This window comes from Ranitomeya imitator, chromosome 1 (assembly GCF_032444005.1).
Source record: "Ranitomeya imitator isolate aRanImi1 chromosome 1, aRanImi1.pri, whole genome shotgun sequence".
Lineage (NCBI taxonomy): Eukaryota > Metazoa > Chordata > Amphibia > Anura > Dendrobatidae > Ranitomeya > Ranitomeya imitator.
In genome coordinates, this window is record NC_091282.1 from 110188587 (window position 1) to 110212846 (window position 24260).

The 24260-nt window shown below is 45.0% G+C and overlaps 1 protein-coding gene across 6 annotated transcripts in view; it reads left to right on the forward strand.

Moving 5' to 3' along the window:
* PIK3R1 (phosphoinositide-3-kinase regulatory subunit 1) overlaps positions 1-21521 on the forward strand; it is a 57575-nt gene extending 36054 nt beyond the window's left edge. The window contains exons 1-15 of one of the 6 annotated variants that reach the window (XM_069749679.1): positions 522-782; positions 5473-5565; positions 5846-5920; positions 7297-7428; positions 7955-8159; positions 8265-8344; positions 14343-14448; positions 14912-15010; positions 15117-15297; positions 15387-15512; positions 15726-15868; positions 16020-16196; positions 16300-16368; positions 16878-17048; positions 17148-21521. In XM_069749679.1, the coding sequence (XP_069605780.1) occupies positions 638-782; positions 5473-5565; positions 5846-5920; positions 7297-7428; positions 7955-8159; positions 8265-8344; positions 14343-14448; positions 14912-15010; positions 15117-15297; positions 15387-15512; positions 15726-15868; positions 16020-16196; positions 16300-16368; positions 16878-17048; positions 17148-17337 (1992 nt within the window). In that variant the 5' untranslated portion in view covers positions 522-637 and the 3' untranslated portion in view covers positions 17338-21521. Of the gene's footprint in view, positions 1-521; positions 783-5472; positions 5566-5845; positions 5921-7296; positions 7429-7954; positions 8160-8264; positions 8345-12268; positions 12871-13642; positions 13801-14342; positions 14449-14911; positions 15011-15116; positions 15298-15386; positions 15513-15725; positions 15869-16019; positions 16197-16299; positions 16369-16877; positions 17049-17147 lie in introns of those variants that run through there. The other 5 variants (XM_069749688.1, XM_069749664.1, XM_069749671.1 and 2 more) reach the window with 5 other exon arrangements.
* Positions 21522-24260: the final 2739 nt, after the last annotated feature.

A 24260-nucleotide genomic window follows, 5' to 3' on the forward strand; every position in this document is an offset into this window, starting at 1 on the left:
GTCACCACATTTCCTCCTTCCTTGAGTAAGGTGCAAGTTTTCAAGTGTAGGGTTTATCCATTTCCCAAAAATTGGAGCATGTCTGTGGCAGACTTCATCTACCCCCTAGGTACGGGTCACTGCACACAAGCCCATGTTCTCCAGAACCTTTTTTTCATCCAGCAGACAGAAGAAAAGCTCTTACTCCGGTATGTGTGTCTGGAACAAATCTAGACGCTATAAGTTTCCACTCGGCCGTGCCAGGTATTGGCTTTATAGTATATCTTTCTGCGGAGGACCTCTCCAAAAGGTGCAGCTGCGAGCCGGTTTCATCTTGCACTGTGCAGCAATGTTGGCACGGCCTTCAATGTAAGGTATGCTGTCGGCTCCAGCGTCGCTGTTCAGACCTGTCTCTGTTACCAAGACACAAGAGCCCGGGGATTGGAGGGCATCTCCAGCTATGGAGCCTACTGATTTGCTGCCGCTCCATGCAAGTAAAAATAGACTTGGTGGAAAATGCTGCGTGGGTGACATGTCACTGACAGGCTTCTTGTACTACCTGCCGGAGGTCCCACCGCTCACTCTCGCCCATGAGGAGCATCTGCTGGTGCTCGGACACTGACCTGAACGCCAAAGTCCGGCCAAGGGGGGACGAAAGATGATTGCGCTCAGCGAGAAACTGATTGAGGACTGTAGCAAGGGGATCAACAAGGTTGCCAAGTTTCTGAAAGGGGGATTCAGCGCTCCGAAGCTGCAGGCTGTCTTTCAGAACAGCTGCAAGAAAGCACACATTCTGGTGGCAGGTACAAAACATGTAATGGGGTCTCGTCTAGACACGAGGGGCTCTTTTCTGCCCCTGCCTTTCTTCTATGTTTGCATTACTCGGTGGCTTTAATCACTGGTAAGAGGTGGGCAGTGTGCGCTACCAGCCCATCCGGCTTCCTGCTTCTGCTCTGTGGACTTATTTATTCGTGCCGGGGACTTCTGCATTTTGATTTCCCCTCCTTTCCTTTCCTTTTTTTTTTTTTCCAAGCCTCGATCACACATCCTCTGCCACTGAAAATTTAGCAATTACTATTTCCTGTCTCCCTTCCTAAAATAAAAAGGGGCCATTCACCGTCCCGCCGCAGAGTTCAACATTTGCACTTTTCAGCTCCAAGCAGGAGGTAGAGGGGGTTGTTACTCCTTTCCCAGCTCAGAATGAACACGTCCACCATAACTGTGAAAGTTCCGTAATGGCACAGATGCCCGCTAGTCTGATCTGTGGCCAAGGAGACAGAGAGGGGGTGCACAAAATCAGTTCTGCTGAATCGGCATTTACCTTTTTATTTTACAGCTTTTTACATAGAAGTTATTGAAGCATATTCATTCTTGTGTATTTGGTGTGTATATCTTTTGTTCCCTGGTAGCAGCCATTCAAGGCTGAGTAGAGTCTGGAGCCTGTGCACTCCTCAGCATCTCCCGACTCCTCCAGCTGTTGTAAAACTACAACCCTCAGCATGCCCTGACACCATATGACACGCCACCTCTTCTAAATCCACAACCCTCATCATGCCCTGACATCATATCATACACTACACCTTCTAAAACGACAACCCTCAGCATGCCCTGACACAGTATGACACGCCACGTCTTGTAAAACTACAACCCTCAGCATGCCCTGACACCACATGACCCTCCATGTCTTGTAAAACTGCAACCCTCAGCATGCTCTCACCATATGACACTCCACGTCTTGTACAACTACAACCCTCAGCATGCTCTCACCATATGACACTCCACGTCTTGTACAACTACAACCCTCAGCATGCTCTCACCATATGACACTCCACGTCTTGTACAACTACAACCCTCAGCATGCTCTCACCATATGACACTCCACGTCTTGTAACCCTACAACCCTCAGCATGCTCTCACCATATGACACTCCACGTCTTGTACAACTACAACCCTCAGCATGCTCTCACCATATGACACTCCACGTCTTGTAACCCTACAACCCTCAGCATGCCCTGACACCGTATGACACTCCACGTCTTGTAACCCTACAACCCTCAGCATGCTCTCACCATATGACACGCCACGTCTTGTACAACTACAACCCTCAGCATGCTCTGACACCGTATGACACTCCACGTCTTGTAACCCTACAACCCTCAGCATGTCCTGACACCGTATGACACTCCACGTCTTGTAACCCTACAACCCTCAGCATGCTCTCACCATATGACACGCCACGTCTTGTACAACTACAACCCTCAGCATGCCCTGACACCGTATGACACTCCACGTCTTGTAACCCTACAACCCTCAGCATGCTCTGACACCGTATGACACTCCACGTCTTGTAACCCTACAACCCTCAGCATGCCCTGACACGTATGACACTCCACGTCTTGTACAACTACAACCCTCAGCATGTCCTGACACCGTATGACACTCCACGTCTTGTAACCCTACAACCCTCAGCATGCCCTGACACCATATGACACGCCACGTCTTGTAACCCTACAACCCTCAGCATGCTCTGACACCGTATGACACTCCACGTCTTGTAACCCTACAACCCTCAGCATGCTCTGACACCGTATGACACTCCACGTCTTGTAACCCTACAACCCTCAGCATGCCCTGACACCGTATGACACTCCACGTCTTGTAACCCTACAACCCTCAGCATGCCCTGACACCGTATGACACTCCACGTCTTGTAACCCTACAACCCTCAGCATGCTCTGACACCGTATGACACTCCACGTCTTGTAACCCTACAACCCTCAGCATGCCCTGACACGTATGACACTCCACGTCTTGTACAACTACAACCCTCAGCATGTCCTGACACCGTATGACACTCCACGTCTTGTAACCCTACAACCCTCAGCATGCCCTGACACCATATGACACGCCACGTCTTGTAACCCTACAACCCTCAGCATGCTCTGACACCGTATGACACTCCACGTCTTGTAACCCTACAACCCTCAGCATGCTCTGACACCGTATGACACTCCACGTCTTGTAACCCTACAACCCTCAGCATGCCCTGACACCGTATGACACTCCACGTCTTGTAACCCTACAACCCTCAGCATGCCCTGACACCGTATGACACTCCACGTCTTGTAACCCTACAACCCTCAGCATGCTCTGACACCGTATGACACTCCACATCTTGTAACCCTACAACCCTCAGCATGCCCTGACACCGTATGACACTCCACGTCTTGTAACCCTACAACCCTCAGCATGCCCTGACACCGTATGACACTCCACGTCTTGTAACCCTACAACCCTCAGCATGCTCTCACCATATGACACGCCACGTCTTGTACAACTACAACCCTCAGCATGCCCTGACACGTATGACACTCCACGTCTTGTACAACTACAACCCTCAGCATGCCCTGACACCATATGACACTCCACGTCTTGTAACCCTACAACCCTCAGCATGCCCTGACACCATATGACACTCCACGTCTTGTAACCCTACAACCCTCAGCATGCCCTGACACCATATGACACGCCACGTCTTGTAACCCTACAACCCTCAGCATGTCCTGACACCGTATGACACTCCACGTCTTGTACAACTACAACCCTCAGCATGCTCTGACAGACTCCAGTCGTTAGAAGACTAAACGTTTGGCATTCCCTGACAGCATGCGACACTCTCGCTGCTGTGAAACTACAACCCTCAGCATGCCCCGGCACACAAGCTGTTGTAAAACTACAGCTCTTAGCATGGCTGGACAGCATGAGACACTACAGCCCCCAGCATGCCCTGAGGATCCGCAGCGCTCCAGCTACCGTGAAGCTACAACTCCAATCAGGCTCTGATGGCATGTGACACGCCAGCTGTTGTGGGACCACAATCCCCAGCATGCCACGACGGCCTGCGGTGCTCCAGCTGCTGTGACACCATAACTCCCAGCATGTCCTGGCAGCGGCTACACTGCGCAGCTTGCTGACCCCTGTCCTAGACGTCGGTACCCTATTACTGACATGATAAATGAGTGTCCCCATATCTCCTGGGAGAGCCGGGTATGTAAAGCATGAGGGACAATCCCCGGATTTTTCTCTTTGGCCGACATCAAAGCTGAAGATTTTGCCGTCTCCTGGATAATCCATGAAATATCTGTGTGCGGAATTTCCAATCCATCATGTGGCGGCGATTAGCATCTCCTCCCGTGGTATTAATCTGGCAGCGTCGTGCCCGCACTTTGCCCTTCTCCTCCGCTGCTGATTGTGCAAGTCTACAAGAAGGGAGAGATTATGTGAGCGGCGGATTACGCGGGGTTACTCTTTAATTCCTGTAAGCGGAGGATTAATTGTTCTCTTGTCCCTGGCTGTAATGAAGGCTTTTTATATGGCGCTTTGCTTTTGTTTCATTCGGATGCCTAAACTATAAACCGGGCTACAGCGCAGGGAACGCCGGGCAGCGAGGGATAGTTTTAGCTGAGATTTCTTTTTATTTTTTTTTTACTTTTTTTTTTTCATAATAAGGCCATTGTTTGATTTTTGGGTGGGTTTTTCTGGATTGATTTTGCTTTGATTCCTGTAATGCTGACCGGAGGGGGTTAAAAATAGCCGATTTCTCCGCGTCCGAACCGAGCGCCCGAAACCGATCCTCTTATTTACATTCCTTGCCGGATAAATGCAGACTGGTTTTCCACCTGTGTGTGTGAAGTCCACTAATGGCGGCTTTTAAGGAAACGGTGCGGAGACCTCGCAGTAATCCTGGCCATCCGCACCCCCTGCCCTTGTTGCCACAGCTGTGCACTGCTTATAATGTCCCGTCTCGCCCTAAAAGCTTCCAGTGTGTGAGCCTTTCCTGCTCCCGCTATGTTATAGTTGGATCCGGCTCGTCAGCGCCTCTAAAATAAGCAAATGGAGCTGCACAAGCCGCTGAGAGTGCGACTTTCCTTTTTTTCTTTTGCCTGCTTAAATATGGCTGCTCTCATTCTCCACTCCTGCAGTGAAAAAAAATAAATCTCAGCCAGCTGCTGCCTTTTTTTTCCTTTTTTTTATTTTCTTTTTTCGCCTTGTAATTGTATTCTGGTATGCGTGTATGAGTATTTAATTAAGTTGAATATTTGTTAATATTCTCTAATTAAATACAGGATGGATATAAAACAGCCTGGGGTTTAGAATTGAGAACTTTTAACCTTTCCTGCTTTCCCCTCCCTATAATACCTGCAGAGACCTTGCCCCAAAAACGCAGCAGTGCGCAGACACTTCAGCATCGTCCATTACACCCTCATCTCTGGCTCCCCCTAGTGTCTTGAGGCTGTAAGCGCACCCTCACTTATGGCAGGTGATGACACCGCCTTGTCTCCCGTGGCCATCTCTGATTTATGGAACATTTGCTCAGACTTGTCAAATATAAAGTGTTTGCTCAGAGTTTAAACTTTAACTCTCTGGTTTCTAAGTAGCTGAGAACTAATGACTTTTTTTTTTTTTTTTTTCCTTTTTTTTTCTCTCCTGCAGCTTTCATGCTTCCTGATCTGGCCGAACAGTTCTCATCACCAGAGCCGGCCCCACCGGTCCTTGCCAAGCTGATCGAGACCATAGAAAGAAAAGGTATGTAGTGCATTCATCATCCTGACTCCCTCGATCACGGTGTATGCAGCATTGGTGTAGCGGACTGTGAAAAAGGCGGCAGAAAACGTATACAGTATATGTATTATGGCCACTAATGAGCTAGTATCGGGAGCATAGAAAATCCGACTCTGCGGCTGTAAAACAGGTTACGGTCATATAGGCGTCAGATGAGCAAAGTATCTGACCCGTAAAAATAAAAATCTTTCTGATCGGAGACTTGCGCCCAGTGTTGCTCATCGCTCTTTTTTCTTTCTTTCAGGCTTGGATTCCACATCATTGTACAGAACCCAGAGCGCCATCAGCGTGGCCGAGCTCCGCCAGAACATCGATTACGGTACAAAAAACAAAAGGATTATTGCATCTTCAGGACTTAAACCCAGGACTCCAGCGCTGCAAGGCTAGAGTGCTAACCACTGCGCCACCGTGCTGCCTGTAACCCCTTCATTACAGCATAATGCTACTCCATGGAATAGATGGAACATTCAATGTCCTCCTTTTCTGATGGGGGAAGATCTTTAATTTGAAGGGCTCATCCAGCTCCGTATGTTTTAGGATGCTATAAAAAAAAAGTCATAGACCATGAAAAACCCAAGAAATACCGGAATCGAAGTATTAGGGAATTTCTGTTTTTATATTTTTTTTATTTGTATAGTATTATTTTAAAACCTTTTATGTGGTGTGAAGAATGTTTCTGGATGTCCCCTTTACCCTATTTGCTAATGTCAGGCTGTCATGTGAAGAATGAATAGTTTCCAGTGTGATGTGAATGGGTGTGATCATGACCAGTTTAAATATTTCCGTCAGGCTGTTCCATTTTCTGCCAATAGATGGCGCCAGAAACCACACAATCCAGAATTCGCTCAGATTCCTTCAGGTTTTCCTATGTGTTCTAGTGAAAACTTCAGACTTACAAAATCTCGCCCACTGCTGAGTTTTTTTTTTTTCTGTAACCATTATTTTATTTATTTTTTTTAATATTCATTAAATTATTTTTTTAATCCATGTCTTAAAAAAAAAAAAAATAGCATAGGCATACTCCCCATTCAGAGCAGGCAGCTTCGGAGGTCTGCTCCGGTAGTGGGTTCTGCCCCATGCAGAAGTCACAGCGCAGAGATGTTTCTCCAATCATGTGTTCTTTTTAGTTGCCTGCGCTGGACCCACGGTTTAATATTTTTAATCAATCCATGGCTTTTAAAAAAAAAATAAATAAAAAATAATATTGCAGTCGGACAAACCCTTCTAATCACCTGCCTTCATTCTGCCCCCTCCACCCGCGGATGGAAAGAAGGCTCTGTATTTGCAGAAATCTGAAGCTCAATGTTTATTTTTTTTATATATATATATTTTCTGCTCACGTTTCATGAGCCTCCTGATTTTTTTTTTTTTTTCTTTTTTTTTTTTTGTGGTTCGCTTGCCTTACCCAGAGCCTTCCCCTCCCTTTAAAAAAAGCCGGTGTGTGTTTATACAAAAATATTGACAGGCAAAACACGGACTTGTTAAAATCGCCTTCTATAACCTTGTCGCCGGCTCCTTTACAGCCAGTATTGGGTCTCGGTGTCCTATGTCTGCAAACGATCATTCCGATCCAAGTGAAAAATCGAAGAAACGCTGGGTAGATTTACCCTTGAGCCCCTCCATTGTGATGCATGATGTGCTTATGGCAATCTCTGTATTTCATCCATTGATCTATTTTTTTTTTCTCTTTTTCAGATACAGCTCCGACCGATTATGAACATTTCGACGTCCCAACTCTGAGTGACGCTGTGAAGAGGTTCCTGTTGGATCTGCCGAACCCTGTCGTTCCCGCAGCCACCTACAATGAAATGCTCTCTGCCGTCAGAGGTGAGGATCCTGCCCGTCGCGGCTCTTTATTACATCCGGCGTCCGTATTGTGTTTTGTTTTTTTAAGCCTAAATTCTGAGGAGGCGGCGTGTAATGGTTAACGATACGAAGGTCTCCTCTGTCAGTGTGCAGAGAGAGGTAATTGTTAACCTTTATCAGCGCTGGCAAATGGTGTGTATTTGGGGAGGACGCGGTGTTCCAGGTTCTGGAGCCTCCGCAGGATTCGACACCTGCTGCTCGCTGCGACTCTTATCTTTTCACAAAGTCCATCCAGAGCAAATGTAAGGACGTTCTTGGTATCAATCCACAAACCTGGCGTTCTGTCACATGCGGCCGGACAGGATGTTGATCTGATAACCTCCGTAGAGGACAGGAGCTGTGGGTGTCGCTCCTCCTAACTCGTGTGGTCTATATAGTCGCAGTTTCAGGTCAACTTCTTCATCTTTGCCGGCGGCGCTCAGAATGCAGGAACTTGTGTGACTTTTGGACTAAACCTCCTCTTCTTTTTTATTAATTTACCTGCCAGCAGAATCGGTGAACTCTGACGACTACGCTCAGCTGCTGCGGAAGATCATCCAGTCTGCGAATGTGCCCCAACAGTACTGGCTCACCCTCCAGTACATGCTGAAACATTTCTTTTTACTTAGTCAAAGTTCCAGCAAGAACTTGTTAAGTGCAAAGCTACTGGCCGAAATCTTCAGCCCACTTCTCTTCAGAAACCAGCTAGGGAGGTAGGTAACAGCCTTACGGAAGGGCTCGGCGCCATTCTTACTGATGCTATAGGATCGACAAATGCCCGATGTAACACTGACTTTGCTTTCTGTGCTTTGTTGCAGCACGGACAGCCCTGAATACAGCACTCAGATCCTGGAAGTTCTTATTGCCAGTGAATGGAACGAGCAGCAAGCAGCGCCAGGTACGGCCATTCTTCTCTTGCCTACAAGATTGCAGTGAAATCTGCCTTTTGGGCTTCTGCTTGTAAAATTCTTAGAAAGATCATTGACTGCCAGAGGGGCCAGCAGCTGCACGATGCGGGTCCTTGTGGGTGTGGAATGGCTTGTGGCATACATCTGTGAACGCCGCATATAAGTGGAGTAGCTGTTTGTTCTCGCTTTTTGTGGCGGTTACTTTTTATTAATCCTGATGCTTAAGGGCATCAGACTTTTGGCTGAAAGGCATTTTTGGGTGTCTAAGGTTAGATGCGTTAAAGGGGCAATCCCACTTTGAACATTCACGGCAGATCCATAAACATCTGATAGCTGCAGCTTTCCACCACACACAATGTGAATGCGCACCTTGTGCTGGCTGGAGTGCTGCACTCTCCATACACTCACAATGTGAATGCGCACCTTGCATCTGCTGGAGTGCTGCACTCATCGTACACAATGTGAATGTGGGCTCACCTTGTGCCGGCTAGAGTGCTGGACTCACCATACACTCACAATGTGAATGCGCACCTTGCGTCTGCTGGAGTGCTGTACTCATCGTACACAATGTGAATGTGGGCTCACCTTGTGTCGGCTGGAGTGCTGCACTTATCGTACACCCACAATGTGAGTGCGGGCCCACCTTGTGCCGACTGGAGTGCTGCACTCAGCATACACTCACAATGTGAATGCGGGCTCACGTTGTGTCAGCTGGAGTGCTGCACTCTCCATACACAATGTGAATGCGGGCCCACCTTGTGCTGGCTGGAGTGCTGCACTCTCCATACACCCACAATGTGAATGCGGGCCCACCTTGTGCCGACTGGAGTGCTGCACTCACAATGTGAATGCGGGCTCATGTTGTGTCGGCTGGAGTGCTGCACTCGCCATACACAATGTGAATGCGGGCCCACCTTGTGCTGGCTGGAGTGCTGCACTCTCCATACACCCACAATGTGAATGCGGGCCCACGTTGTGCTGGCTGGAGTGCTGCACTCTCCATATACCCACAATGTGAATGCGGGCCCACGTTGTGCTGGCTGAAGTGCTGCACGCTCCATACACTACTATGAAAGTTCTGAAACTTCTTTAGTGCGTTACATAGCAATGCTGAGTTTGCCCATTGATAAGAGGTCACAGAGGTGGAATATGTCCCAGGTGTTAAAACCCCTTGACAACTAATGTAATCTTACAGCAGATTATCTTGTAGATTAAGAATTTGTAGCTAGGTGCTGGCTACATGTATGTGTGAGGCTCATTAGGCCAAATTCAGACATCCATGATGTAAGGACCGACCGCGGGTCTTCCTATCCGACTGCAACAGCCACGTCTAGTCTGGGTCAGGGGACACCCATGGCCGGTCCGTACTTCACCTGTGTCTTCACAGACATCTGAATGACGCCTTCAGCGCAGAGGATTTGGTTTTTACCGAATCTCAATTTGGTAGGCTCTTTTTCTGCTTCGCAATGTTTCACTGCTTGCACAAGTTGAGAATGAACTTTGATCTGTTCATGGAGCAGTACGTGGCGATGTCTGGCAGTCCTCCCAGGCCGCTTCTACTTTTTATGAAATAATTAGAGGCTCCCTGCTCCTCCGCAGACGTCTGTTCTCGTGCATCTTGTTAAATCCTGTGCACGTCACCAGAGAACGTGCAGAAGACCACATGGATTATTGCATGCGTGACTGCCAGTCTACAGCGCAGGGTGAAGTCAGCAGAGTAATGTGGGCAATAAATAGAATATACCGCATTACATTTTATCGTATTTTGGCTTTAGTTTTTGGGAGCTTTTTGGGGCTTTGTCTGTTAATCTCTGATCCCTGATGCCGGGAGGGTGATGTCTGGCGGCTTCTCTTTTTTTCTGACCTTTTCGGTGCAGCCCCTCCATCACTACTGGTCCTTTACACTGCTGGGTTTGCTTTCTCTATTCCTTTTTGTAAATCTTTTATTTTTAACTTTTTGCTTTTGCTGAAAGCAGAATTGATCCCGTTAGTCGGAAGTAAAAAAACAAAATAAGGAAATACAAGTGGCACGTAAAGTCCTATAGATCAGGTGGTGTGGTTTCTAAGGTGGATCATTGGGGTCTTGGGGTCTCGTTCTGCAATGTGTGCGGCATTGGCATATATACCCGTGTTATGTATGGGGGGTCTGGACTGTTGTGCTGGGAACAGCCCTCCATTGTCCTGGGTCGTTGTGGAATCTGGTAAGTTTTCGGAGACGAGCATTGTGACTCGTCGGAAACTTTGCGGCGGGCGTGGATGTTTATGGTGTCGCTGTTTGATAACACAGGCCGTGTTGTGCCTTCGTACTTCAGGCCAGTCAGCAGATGCACTTATATATTCTTAGTCCATATCATTTGCATCTATAATTGAGCTGTAAACCAAGACCTGTTTGTACATATTTTCTGTGTCGACCTGAGACGCGCCGTACCGCAGGGTGAAGCGTCCATCCATCTGTCCTCGGGTGCACCTCCGCCGAGTGGAGAGTGCCACAAGGTTATTTTCTTAGTCAAATATTCATTGTATAAGTCATCAGATACTTTCCTCACTTTTTTTTTTTTTCTTTCTACCCAAGATATATACTTAATTTTTTTTTTTCTTTTCTTTGCTTCGTCATCATTTTTTTTTTTTCTTTCATGTATGAACTTGTCTCAAAATGATCGCTTTTAATGTTTTTAAACCATGATGTTCAATATTCAAGTCATTTCTGTTTGTGATTTTGTACGCAATGCTCCGATTCTTATGTTTTTTGCACACTTTTTACAATGACGTCATTTCTAGATGCAGTTAGTTTATAAGTGCGACCAACTACTTGTACCGGTCATACTCTCTGTGACCACCAGAGGGAGCCCTTTAGTAAGTGTCGTCATGTTGGAGCCTTTGTTCTCAGGATGTGAAATCTTTTCCAGTCTCCATGATAGAACCGAGGCCGCCAGCTGCTGTCAGTCCCTGCTGCTTTATTAACTGCACAAATACCGTCACTTTAATTCTTTGCCGTAGAGGCTGCGGTTGGTTATGTAGTGCAATCATGTGTTTTTTTGGTTTTTTTTTAAATATGTATTAAAAAAAATGTACAGACGAGTTAACATCTTGGATTCGTTGGTGCCGTACATTGGGCATCTCAGTCGGCTGTTTTGTGAAAGTCTTGTCTCCTTGGTTGGTGACATCTTGGGCAATGTCTTACAATTCCCCATTCTCTGCCATGATCTGTGGCTTTTGCTTATGGGATACAGACATGTGGATGGACTTGTGACAGTGACTGTAGAAATCCAATATGGCGGATCAACTCTGCAACAGATCGGCTGCTGTCTGTTGTCACAACATCCAGGTTTTGTGACATACTGCGGTCACAGGCGTGAGGAGGATTGGGATCTATGTGGCAACCTCCATCTGCAGCGCTGTCGCGTGTGATATCCGTGTTTTATGGCGGGTCATTTATCGCAGCCCCGTCCTGGCAGCAGGTCAGTTAGGCCATCTGCCGGCGTTCAGCCCTGCCACAGATAATCGCTGCACATGGCGACACGAAAACCTTGTGACCGCTGATCTACATGGCAGATCCCTCATATTAATCTTGGTGGCATTTGTCCTTTGTCATAAGAAGATAGCAGCGCTATTATACGGCGGGATCTGCAGGATGCACAGAGCGGCTGGCACGTGATACGGGCATACGGGCAGAACAATGCACGTCTATGCTCCCGCAGTAAACTGATTAGTCACGGACGGCAGGAATAGCTGGGTGCCGGGCGGCAGTGCAGGGGTTAACCAGTCGCAGAGTACCTGTCCTTGCCTCTGGCTGGTTTCGCAGTGGGGGGGCGGAGATGTGTGCAGACTTGTCAGTCTTTCTTAGAAGCAATTTTTCGTTTGGCTACAGAACCAACTTCCTGAATGTGGTCGCTGTCAGTGTGCTGCCCTGCGCCGGAGCCCTGCGCTCGCAGTCAGCGACAGAGGCTATTTTCAGTCCCCGCACAATGGTCGTCTCAGTTACTGAGCTAAAAGCAGAGCTGCTCCCTGCACCAGCCACTTGTTAGCTGATGACAGCCCGGCCCGGTGATTGACAGCCTCTTCTCCGTCCTCCCCACCCCCCACCTCCCCAAATCCCTAGCTCAGCAAATATTTGAACCTGCTTGAGTTAATCATGAAACTGAGATCTTTATCTGTGAGAGACGTGCAAGCCAGAGTCTCTCCCCCTCCCCTCCTGGCAGCCAGCAGCGCTGCACCGAATTCGCCTTCACTTTTTAATCATTAACTGGAAATGAAGGACTAGATTCCAGCGCACCCGGCGCCCAGGTCTGATTTCTGAGCCGAGGGGAGCTGCCGCTGACACTCTGCCTGCGGGATCCTTCAAGGAATTGAACTTGGGATTATCCAAAGCACTTTTTATTTTATTCTTCCTGGAAATTGCTTGATTTTTTTTATTTATTTATTTTTATTTTTTTTCCTTTTTTTTCTGGATTATTTTTTTTCATTGTATTTTTTTGGGAGGACTGATAAAAGCCGAGGACCATGCACGATATCCTGAGTAAGTACGCTGCGCACCCCGATACTCGCTCTTTGTCTGCCCTCCTTCGTGCGTATGGCTCCTACTAGGCTGGAGAAGGGGTTAACCAGCAGTTCTGCGCCACCTGCGCCCATCACTTACCTGTCTCTTCCCTTGCCCAGCTTTTGAACACTTTCTAACAAGGAGTGCGTGCCTTCTCCCCGTTGTCGCCCCCTATAATCCTGGGCTGTTTTATTGAGGTTCAGGTTAGGATCCATACCTGGAGAATCGCTTAGTTTTCTAGGGACGTGAAGACTTTTGCAATTTCGCTAGTTTTAAGTTGCAGTCAAGTAGATTGTAGGGGAATGATGGCAATTGCAAATATTCCTGCACCTTTTTTTTTTTTCTCTTCTGTTCGGCCTTTGTCTTTGTCTCGCCTTCCGGGCTCTTGGCTGCCTGCGTGCAGCTGGGGCTCTGCTGGCCGTACATGTGCGAGAAGAAAGGAAAGTGTCAATGGTACGTGCCGCAGGAGATCAGCTCATCGGGCTGCCAGCCAACGGACCGTACCATGTCAGTCGTAAAAAATAGGGAATTGCATTTTGCAAGCGACGTTATCAGGTGCAGCAGCTACATTAAAAAAAAAAAGAAAAACTTTTATTACATGCGTGTTATTTTTTTTTATTTTTTTTATGGTGCTGTCAAATCTCCAGTGTAAAAATCTGCCTGCGAGAGACAGGAGTGGCCCATTACTGGTCCAATGGATTGGACGGCTCTGATGATGATGTAATGGGTTTCTGTGCAGCCCCTTAAAGGTTTTAAATGAATTCCAAGACACCATTTCATCGGAGGGCTCTGCTCTCCTTACAATGTGCAACGCTATGTGGAGCCTGGATGAAGGGGTCCCACAGTATGACAGCTCAGACTCGCAGTTTGGGGGCGAATTGATGTTTTACATAGAGATGGATGCTCCAGGTAATGGGTGCTGCACGTGCGGGTGGGTGTGCGCGCGCTAGTCCTCTATTGTGTCCTCTCTGATACAGTTCTTTGTTATACCGAGCGCTGCTGCACTTGTTCTCCTCGGCTCTGGCTCCCCTTTTGTCAGCCCTCCGCATAGGTCGGTCCTACGGAGCCTATTGTTCTGGGGTTAGGGAGCGATTTAGGGGTTAAACCCAGTGCTTTTTCGTTGCGTTCAGCTGCCGCGATGATACTGAGCCAGATTAAAGTGTCGTCTTTTATAGAGATTAGTGCCAGACGTATCTGGGTCACAGATTGAGGCTTTTATCAGCGTGACTCAGTGCAGTTATTATCAGTCATTTATTTATTTATTTGCATTTTTTTTTTCTTTTGTTCAGAAAGTACTACTTTCAGCCCCCGCGTTGTTCACCTGCTTTGCAATTCAATGAAGGCAGGATCTGCCTAGCAACGCGGATTTTATTCTGTCGCTTGTGGTATATTAGATCGTGACCTCGTTTTATTTAACATTATTTATTGTATTTTTTTTTAATCTTTTTCAGCACTGCCTCCAAAGCCTCCCAAATCCACCACTGCTGTAACAAATAACGGTACTAATCACAGCATGTCGCTGCAGGACGCTGAATGGTACTGGGGAGATATCTCAAGGTAATGCCAATCCCATTGTTTGCCGCTTTTGCCTGCATGGGCCCGTGCTAGGTCTAAAACTTGTAGAATCAAGCTCTGCACATCCTCGAGTCTTCTTAGAGGAAATGCAGTAATTAGTTGGGTCTCTAGACGTGTGGAGGCCACGAGCGGTGGCTGACAATACTTAGAAATGCTGTAAATATAAAAGTTTCCATGCAGCCACTCGGGATTCCAAGTAACACACACTTATGGGTTAAGTGTTGGGGTCCTTGACTGCCTTCAGGGTCCTTGACTGCCTCCACAGCCGGGGTCCTTGACTGCCTCCAGCTTCGAATGCTTTAAGTGAATAGTCAAAAATAGTTGTCAAAATGAGCATTGTGCTCAAATGGCACTATCCTATTGCAACGACCCTGTCTAGGTGTGTGACTAGTGTCTCCATTAATGCTTCTCTTCAGATTTCTAACTTAATAAATGTTTTTTACAGGGAGGAGGTAAATGAGAAACTTCGAGATACCACTGATGGTACCTACTTGGTACGAGATGCATCTACAAAAATGCTTGGGGATTACACACTTACACTAAGGTGAGGAGGATGTTGTGTGTGATGTCTCCTGGCATCATCTGATGTTTGGTCTTACTCATCTTTTCCATATCTATGGCTGACATTCATTCCTTTTTTTGTTTTTCAGGAAAGGGGGAAATAACAAACTAATTAAAATATTTCATCGAGATGGCAAATATGGCTTCTCTGACCCGCTGACGTTCAACTCAGTGGTCGAGCTGATCATCCACTACCGAAACGAGTCTTTGGCCCAGTACAACCCTAAACTAGATGTTAAGCTCTTGTATCCAGTATCCAGGTTTCAGCAGGTAAATATAGAAGTTGTGGCCGTCCACCTGAAGTTCCTTTTTGTTGAGAGCATAGAGAAGTCAACATTATCTCTTTTATTTTCTTTAAGGATCAAGTGGTGAAAGAAGACAGTATTGAAGCTGTTGGAAAGAAGTTGCACGAGTATCACCTCCAGTTCCAAGAGAAGAACCAGGAATATGATAGACTGTATGAGGACTATACAAGAACTTCTCAGGTAAGGCTGCACATTTTCTACAAGCTGCAACTTTTCATGGCCATTTCTTTGCTTTGGTTACCATGAAATATCCAGTTAAGAGTTCTGAGTTTTTTTTTTTTTGGTGTGGATTTTAAAGTGGATCCTCTTCAGAATCTACATCAAAAATTGAGTGAACGAAGGTTCAGCAGGTGATATATTTGCTAATGACCGAATCCGCTTTGGTTTTTCCAGGAAATCCAAATGAAAAGAACCGCCATCGAAGCATTTAACGAAACCATTAAAATATTTGAAGAACAGTGTCAAACCCAGGAGAAGTATAGCAAGGAGTACATCGAGAAGTTCAGACGGGAGGGAAATGAGAAGGAAATTCAAAGGTACGTTGCACAACAGAAGTAAAGTTTCTTCTTTGAGGGTTGTCTACAGACCATGAAGAACTGGAGAACAGAATTTTTCTTTCTTAATAATATCTTTGTTGATGCAGATTTCTGTCAAAAGTAACTTATTTTTTTTTCCCTTTCCTATTAGAATCCTTCATAATTACGAAAAATTAAAGTCTCGGATCAGCGAGATCGTCGACAGTAAACGAAGGCTGGAAGAAGATCTGAAGAAGCAAGCTGCCGAATACAGGGAGATAGATAAACGTATGAATAGTATAAAACCAGACCTGATACAGCTGAGGAAGACCAGAGACCAGTACTTACTGTAAGTCCTGCTTCACCTTTACCTTCACCTGTCTGCTCGCTGTGAATATAATAACCTCCGGTCTCTTGACTCATTTTTTTCCCCCCTTTTCTTTGTGCAATAGGTGGTTGACACAAAAAGGAGTAAGACAGAAGAAGCTGAACGAGTGGCTGGGCTCGGAAAATACAGAAGAGTAAGTGTCCTTAGGTTGTAATCATATGGGTAGGGGGCTGCTAGGCTTAGTTAATGTGCCCTTTCCGAAAATACATGACCAGCCAGCGAGGCCTAAAGTTTATTACCTTAGAAATGTCCAAATGAGGGCCCAGGATACGTTACCAATTGAGATTCTTTTCATTCTGATGACTGAAGATCATACCGAATACATTTTCTTAATGAGGGTGAAATACACCTGATGCAGGGATTTCCAACATGAGAACAGGTTTAGCCTTATAATACAGCCTGGGTTCATAGTCTGTCTAGAGGAATGATAAGAAACGTGTGCCTTTATCGAACAGCTCTGCCAGTCACCAGAACATGTCATTACACAATAGCTGGACAGCCAGTCCGGGAACACAGAGCCAGGGGTATATCGCGATGTACATGTCCTCCACTCTACCTGTGGATAGAGGGCCCAATGCCGACCACTGATGTCCACCTTTTGAAAGCCTTTTAATTAAATGAGTTGTTTTCTTCCCCATTTAGCAGTCAGTACTCCGTGGTGGAAGACGAGGATTTACCCCACCATGACGAAAGGACGTGGAACGTAGGGAATATTAACAGAAATCAAGCCGAGAGCCTGTTACGTGGAAAGCGAGATGGAACATTCCTTGTGCGGGAGAGCAGCAAGCAGGGGTGCTACGCCTGCTCTGTGGTGTACGTATCTCTTCACTACGCATCCCCAATACTGATGGATGCCCTTCGCGTACATCGCCCATTTGTACTCATGATGTCACTTTTTTTTTCCTATTGCAGAGCGGATTCGGAGGTCAAGCACTGCGTCATCAACAAAACCCTTACCGGCTTTGGATTTGCAGAACCGTACAACTTATATAATTCTCTGAAAGAACTGGTGCTACATTACCAACACACGTCACTCGTACAGCACAATGACTCTCTGAACGTCACACTAGCAATCCCAGTATATGCACAGCAGAGGCGATGAGCACCCAACAGACTCTGGAGTCTATTCTCGTGTCGACAAAGTTGATGCCAGTTTTCGGCAAAGGAAAAACAAACAAAAAAAAATCCTAAAAGCTCCCTCGTCCGCCTTCTTCACAAGATTGAGCTGCAGTATCAAAGCTACCTTCAGATGAGATAAGAGCTTTTTTTCGCCATGGAAGCAGGAGATGAGTGTTAAGCTGTGAATGTATGTTTCTAAGCTATCGTGCTTGCTTTGCAAGATCGAGAAGCACAGCGACAGAAAGATATGCTATTATAAGCCTATCTCCCGGCCTGCAGGTACCGCGAGGCCTTCACCATGGTGCTTGTTTACGTTCTATTGAAGCTTTACCAGCTTGAATGTTGGTCACCGCCGATCCAAGAAGCCAAGGTGTCTTTTTGCTAGAACAGTACTGTTGGGTGGTTTTTTTTTTTTTTTCTCTTTTCGTTTTTTTTCTTCTTTCTCGTCGGGGGGAAAATACCGTTCCATAACATCATTTTTCAAGGACCAGTGACATATTGCTAAGTGGATCTACCCACACAGCCTTGTGGATTGTTTCATTTTGTTTTGTCCCCCCTCCAAAAGATTACAAATGTAGCAGAACGGCACTTTGGGCGAAACTTTTGGATAAATGGAACTTTTTACAAACTTGCTTCAACCCAAGCAGAGTGCCAGGAAGTGTTTTTACTAAGACTTTATCGTCTAAAGAAATGATTTCTGTTCAGAAAACCTATTTAATATGGACGATGACAGGATGGAAACTGATAAATCGTATATATATAGATATATATATGTACATAGCAATGGGGACAAGCTATCGAGGAAAGAAAAAGAAACTTATCAATACCAAACTGTCTTTTTATTTTGCTGACTGCTGAATCCTTAATGCTATGCAACATCCGTTTTCTTTAAGCTGTTTTTTTTTTTTTTTATTATTATTTTATACGTACCAATAACATGAATTTTCTGTCCACGAAATGTTACTTTTTTTTTTTTGGTTAGTTTCTTTGTGTTTAGGAAATGTGCAGTATGTCGTTTAGGGGTGTAGAGGTGGAGATGGTAATAGCCGAGGTGAAGAGAAGTGACGGGAATTTAAACAAGAGCTATTTTACCGTGACCCTTGTATAGAGTAACTTGGCGTTGGGCCCAAGATTAAAGAAGAAGAAGATAACTCGGAATTCATTAAAGATATTTGATTAATGCGTTGTTGGGCAGTGCCTAATGAGCTTCAAAGCTGCTTTTTTAAGGAAAAAAAGAAAAGAGAGAAAATAAACCATAAAAATATATAAACATAATAAATCAGAGTTTGACAGTGTTTTATTATGGGTTGTTTCTATGGTACTTTGCGCTTCTGACGCGTTCTTGTCCTCTGTCCTTACTGTTTGTTACTAGGTAGAAAGCCCGCACAAAACTTTCTGCCTTCCGCTCAATATGAACGTGATAACCCCCCCCATCATTTCAATTGTGTAGCATGCTAACCCTGCCATACGTAACTTCACTGCATTGGTTTTAAATAAACTTTTTAAGGCTTTTAGGAGGAGGGGTGGGGCAAATTTGTAACTTTTTTTTTTTTTCCTCCTATTTTTTTTTTCTTTGTATGTAAATTTCTGCCCCGTTAAAGTCTTCTTGGAAAAGATTGCAAATGAGCATGGTAATACTGTGGGATACAAACGTCATCTTGCGTACCGTTTTTGTTATTTTCCTGGCACTTTTTCCACCGCTTGTTCACAGGCCAATTTGTGTTGTTTTTTTTAAGACACAATGGCTCTGGAAAATCGGTGACACGTACTGCTCCTCGAGTTTTGTATTCTATAGTATTTGCGATTGCCTGCCTTCGTAGTATTTGCTGACGTTATCCAGTCCGCCTAATGTGACCATCTTTACCATTTTGTCCACCCCCCTATACATTGCTTTTACCTTTTTCGACCAGGATGAATCGTGCTCGGTACTCTTCATCCAAGATCGTTGAATTGTCGGCCATCTCCAACTTTGTAATACTCGAGAGATGAGCTTTATTAATGACGTATTCTGAAAACCAAACTGTTCTTTAATAATAGCAGGTCTGACCTTTTTTTTTGTCCCAGATTCCGCGGAATTTTATAAACCTTTTGTTGTAGAGTCTAAGTCAACGTGATGTCGTCATGTTTAAAGCGTCATCAAATTTTTTTAATCTGCAGACTTCCTTGGAAATCATGCAGCCCGGTAATTGAGCTTGATAAGTTGCTCCATGGCTATGAACTATTTGGTACTTGGAATTTGCACCACGCGATTATTTTATGATTATAAGACTATTTCGTATGCAGTTGGGTTTTCTCCTTAAGTCTCCGGGATAAGTATAATTGACTTGTTTCCCATTCTAAGCCATATTTTTTTTTTCCATAACTCTGTTGTAGTTTTTATTATCTCTAGAAGAGGTTTTTTTTAAGATCTAAATTAAGTTTATGAATTGCACATGCACTATTCTTCAGATCCAAGGTACACCAGGCTGATTTTTTTTAAAGCACAAGAAAATGTAAATTCAATGTATAATATGTTTGGGTAAGTGTAGAGAAGGATTAATAGGCTGGAAGGGGTTTGTTTTGAAAAAAAAAAAGCCTCGAAACAGCACAACTACTGCTTGCGGGCTGTCTGGTATTACTGTTTAATCCCGCAGAGCTGTAATACCAGCTGCAGCCTCTTATGAGGAGTGGCGCTGTTGAGGAAGAAAAACGACCCTCTTTAAGAGAACATCATTATTATTATTATTCGTGCGGTAGGAATGATATCTGGGGCCACCAAATCTACAATACAAGTTGATTCAATGGGAAAAAAGGGCTTTTTTTTTTTTCCATTTTGTGGAGAACCTATGTAAATATCAGCCCTCGATCTAGAATACAAGAGCATTGTATATTGTTCTAATGTTGCATTTCTCGGTTTTCTTCGAAAGGCAACTTGTATTTTGCTTTGGTGGTCTTCTGGTAGAGACAACCTTCAGCACTCGAGACAGCGCTGAACTACGATCCTTTATGGTGCTCGCCTCAATGGTGCTGACCGCATGTAAAGCAATTAGTGGAGTGCCAAAGCTTACCTGTCCCCTACTGTGAATAGTCCTTTCAAACCCAATGTACCCAAAACCTCTACCCCTCTATATGGAGAGAACGGGCGGCGTCAGAACTTAAAATATCCGAACGAACTCACTGAATACAAAGCCATTGTGATCGTTATCCAGCCGTACGTTTCCAAAATGGCTGATTTTTTTGCAACGTTGCCTTTAACCCTGCTGTTGTCTTCGGTCAAAAACGACCGACCTTGAACTTCAATATTCTTTAAAATATTCAAGATGCGGCTCTGAAACCCGTGGCCGACCGACCCATCCTCATTTAAGTCAATCAACCACAAGTTTCAGAACCGCATCTTGAACACTCCAAAAATACCAAAGTTCAAAATCGGTCTCCCCAGACCGAAGACAACAGCAGGGTTAAGAAAGCCAAGAATCTTTCAGATATCTTCAGTTTTGGGAAGTTGCGGAAACATTTACATATATTGTATATATTTGTGAATGGCAATAGATGCTCCTTCATGTAAAGGCTTTTATCTTTTAGGTTACATTGAGCTAGAATTGTTGAAGTCTCTACTCATTTTCCAGTCTTGACAGATTGCTGCCCATGATATTGGCTTGGTCATGCGTGGTTGTCCAATTTTTTTCCTAATTTTTTTTTTTTTTATTTGGACAGACCTCTTTATGTGGTGTTCTGGATCTCTTTTAGAAATGGGTGGCAGTGTGCTCATTGCCTGGCAGAGGCGAAACATGCCAAATTTTCTATCCTGAAACAACGGCTTGATGCATCAATATTTGCGACTCGCTATGTCAATGACTTCATATTATTTGTCACCGTATGACTGCATTAGCTGCCCAATGTGCTGCTATTTTTTTTATTTTTATTCCTATTTCAGATGAAATTATGTTCATTGTTTATACAACATTAAAAAAAACAAAAATTATGACTTTGCTAAACATTAATTCTTTGGTCTTTTGTTGGGGAGGAAAAGGATGGTTAGTAGTTATTTGCCTTTACAAGGCAATTAATAAAGTTGTGCCTCTGAAACTTTTGAGCTATAGCTTTGATAAAGCTCCGTGTCTCGTTTTAAGTTGCTTTAAAACATTGTATTAGACCTTCAGACAAAATAAAGATTGTTTTGAAAACTAACTTTGGCTTGAACGACTTATTAATGCTGAGTTAGATTGTATCCAATGCTACGGATATCGTTTTGTAGGCAGCACTCCTGGAAATATTTATATTCAGATTTCCACCACCCACTTTTTTTTTTTTTTTTTTTAAATGTTTTATGTTTTCATGGGACAACACAGATGACACAATGATGCAATGTAAAGTAGTCAGTGTACAGCTTGTATAACAATGTGCTCTCTAAATAACCCAACACACAGCCATTAATGTCTAAATTGATGCAACAAAAGTGAGTACACCCCTAAGTGAAATGGCCAAATTGTGCCCAAAGTGTCACTAGTTTGTGTGGCCATCATTATATTCAAGCACTACCTTAACTCGCTTGGGCAGGGAGTTCACTAGAGCTTTGCAGGTTGTCACCGAAATCCTCTTCCACCCCTCCATGACGACATCATGGAGCTGGTGCGTGTTGGTCATCTTGCACTCCTCCACCTTCTGTTCAAGGATGCTCAATAGGGTTTAGGCCTGGAGACATGCTTGGCCAGTCCAGCACCTTTACCCTCAGTTTCTTTAGCAAGGCAGTGGTGGTCTTGGAGGTGTGTTGGGGTAAGTTATCATGTTGGGATGCTGCCTTGCAGACCAGTTTCTGTAGGGAGGGGGAATCATGCTCTGCTTCACTATTTCACAGTAGATGTTGGCGGTTAACTGTAGCTTCCCACGGCTGGCAGCACTCTTACAGCCCCAAACCATGACACTCCCACCACCATGCTTGACTGTAGGCAGGACACATTTGTCTTTGTACTCCTCACCTGGTTGCTGCCCCACACGCTTAACACCATGTGAACTAAAGTTTATCTTGGTCACATCAGACCACAGGACTTGGTTCCAGTAATCTGTGTCCTCAGTCTGCTTGTCTTCAGCATAGTGTTTGCGGGCTTTCTTGTGCAATATCTTTAAAAGAGGCTTCCTTCTGCGACAACAGCCATGCAGACCAGTTTGATGCAGTGTGCAGCGTATGGTATGTAATCGGAAATCACCGCACATTCTTGTTTAGGTGATGCAAGAAAATCAAATTTATTGAGTCAATGAAAACAGAAAAAAAAAAATGGGTAAAGCGCAGGAAATAATTGGAGCGACTACACTACGTTCAATTGCAGACGTTTCGACCCGTCCTTAGTCTCATTATGTTGCTGTAAGAAAGAAAGGTACATAAGTGACACGTTCACTCACAAAAAACATTAGATAGCAACGAAAAATATTCAGAACACTGGTCTACAATATAGAGTCCACCTGTCCCAAGTATTGTGAAGTAGGTGGATAGGTGGCAAACGTAGCCGACATGTAGTCATGAAGAATGCTTACTTGTATATTGTTGGGAGATAAGGTAACCGTGGTTTGTAAAGAGACGGTCCCCAGAATGGGAGATTGTGCGTGGAGAGCTGTAGGATTCAATGAGATGGATAATGTCACGCAATGAAATACCTGTATAGTCCTCAGTTCAGTGGGGATGTTGTAACATGCTGTAGGAGTAAGTAAATCTAGTTAGAGGATTATCCCTTTCTAACTATATGCTGTACTCCTACAGCATATTACAACATCCCCACTGAACTGAGGACGATACAGGTATTTCATTGCGTGACATTATCCATCTCATTGAATCCTACAGCTCTTACCTCTACAGCTCTCCACGCACAATCTTGCATTCTGTGGGCCGTCTCTTTACAAACTTATTTTTCTATTCGCCACGACAGCACCCACTAGAGAGAGGGGATCCGCCCCTAGGAACAGGAAACCTACAGAGAGATAAAAGGGGCGGCCCCCCCTCGCTCCTCAGTTGGTTTCCTGTTCCTAGAAGGGAACCCACAGAGAAGCTCTATGGTGCTAAGAGGCTGGCATCAGACATCATGGAATTATCAGAAGGTCATCTGCTATCACTGTCAGCTGTGCACATCAGGGGCACAGACAATTTTCGTGCAGATTTTCTGAGCAGTCACACCCTTCATCAAGGAGAATGGATGCTAAACAGAAAAATTTTCAAGATGATAACAGCTCGATGGGGTGTTCCTCAAATAGACTTGTTTGCCACAAGAGCCAACCGACAGGTCAGGGTGTTTGCCTCTCTAAACAGGGAGGACGAGCCGGACATACTCGATGCCCTCCAAGTACCATGGACTTTCGACCTGTCATATGCTTTTCCTCCATGGAATCTACTGCCTTTGGTAATAAGAAAAATAAGGGAAGAAAGAGCAAAAATTCTATTAATAGCCCCGTTCTGGCCCAAAAGGCCATGGTTCTCATGGCTGAGGGCGATGTCAGTGTCGGACCCGTGGATTCTGCCTCAGTCCAAGGACTTGCTCTCTCAGGGTCCGTTCCTTCATCCTCAGGCAAAGGGCATGAATTTAACTGCATGGAGTTTGAAAGGCGGTTACTAAATCTCAGGGGGTTTTCTAGTGGGTTAATAGATACTCTGATGAAAAGCAGAAAACCTTCAACTACCAGGATTTATGTTAGAATTTGGAGAAAATTTCTTCAATTTCATACTACACAACTTTCAGCTGAAATTCCTATATTTCCAATATTGGAATTTCTACAAAAAGGTCTGGAATTAGGTCTTTCCGTAAGCACTCTGAAGGTTCAGGTGTCAGCCTTAGGAGCTCTGTTTAATTATGATGTTGCAGGTAATAGATGGATATCTCGGTTTATATCTGCCTGTGAGAGATCAAAACCAATTAGCATACCTCGGGTTCCTCAGTGGGATCT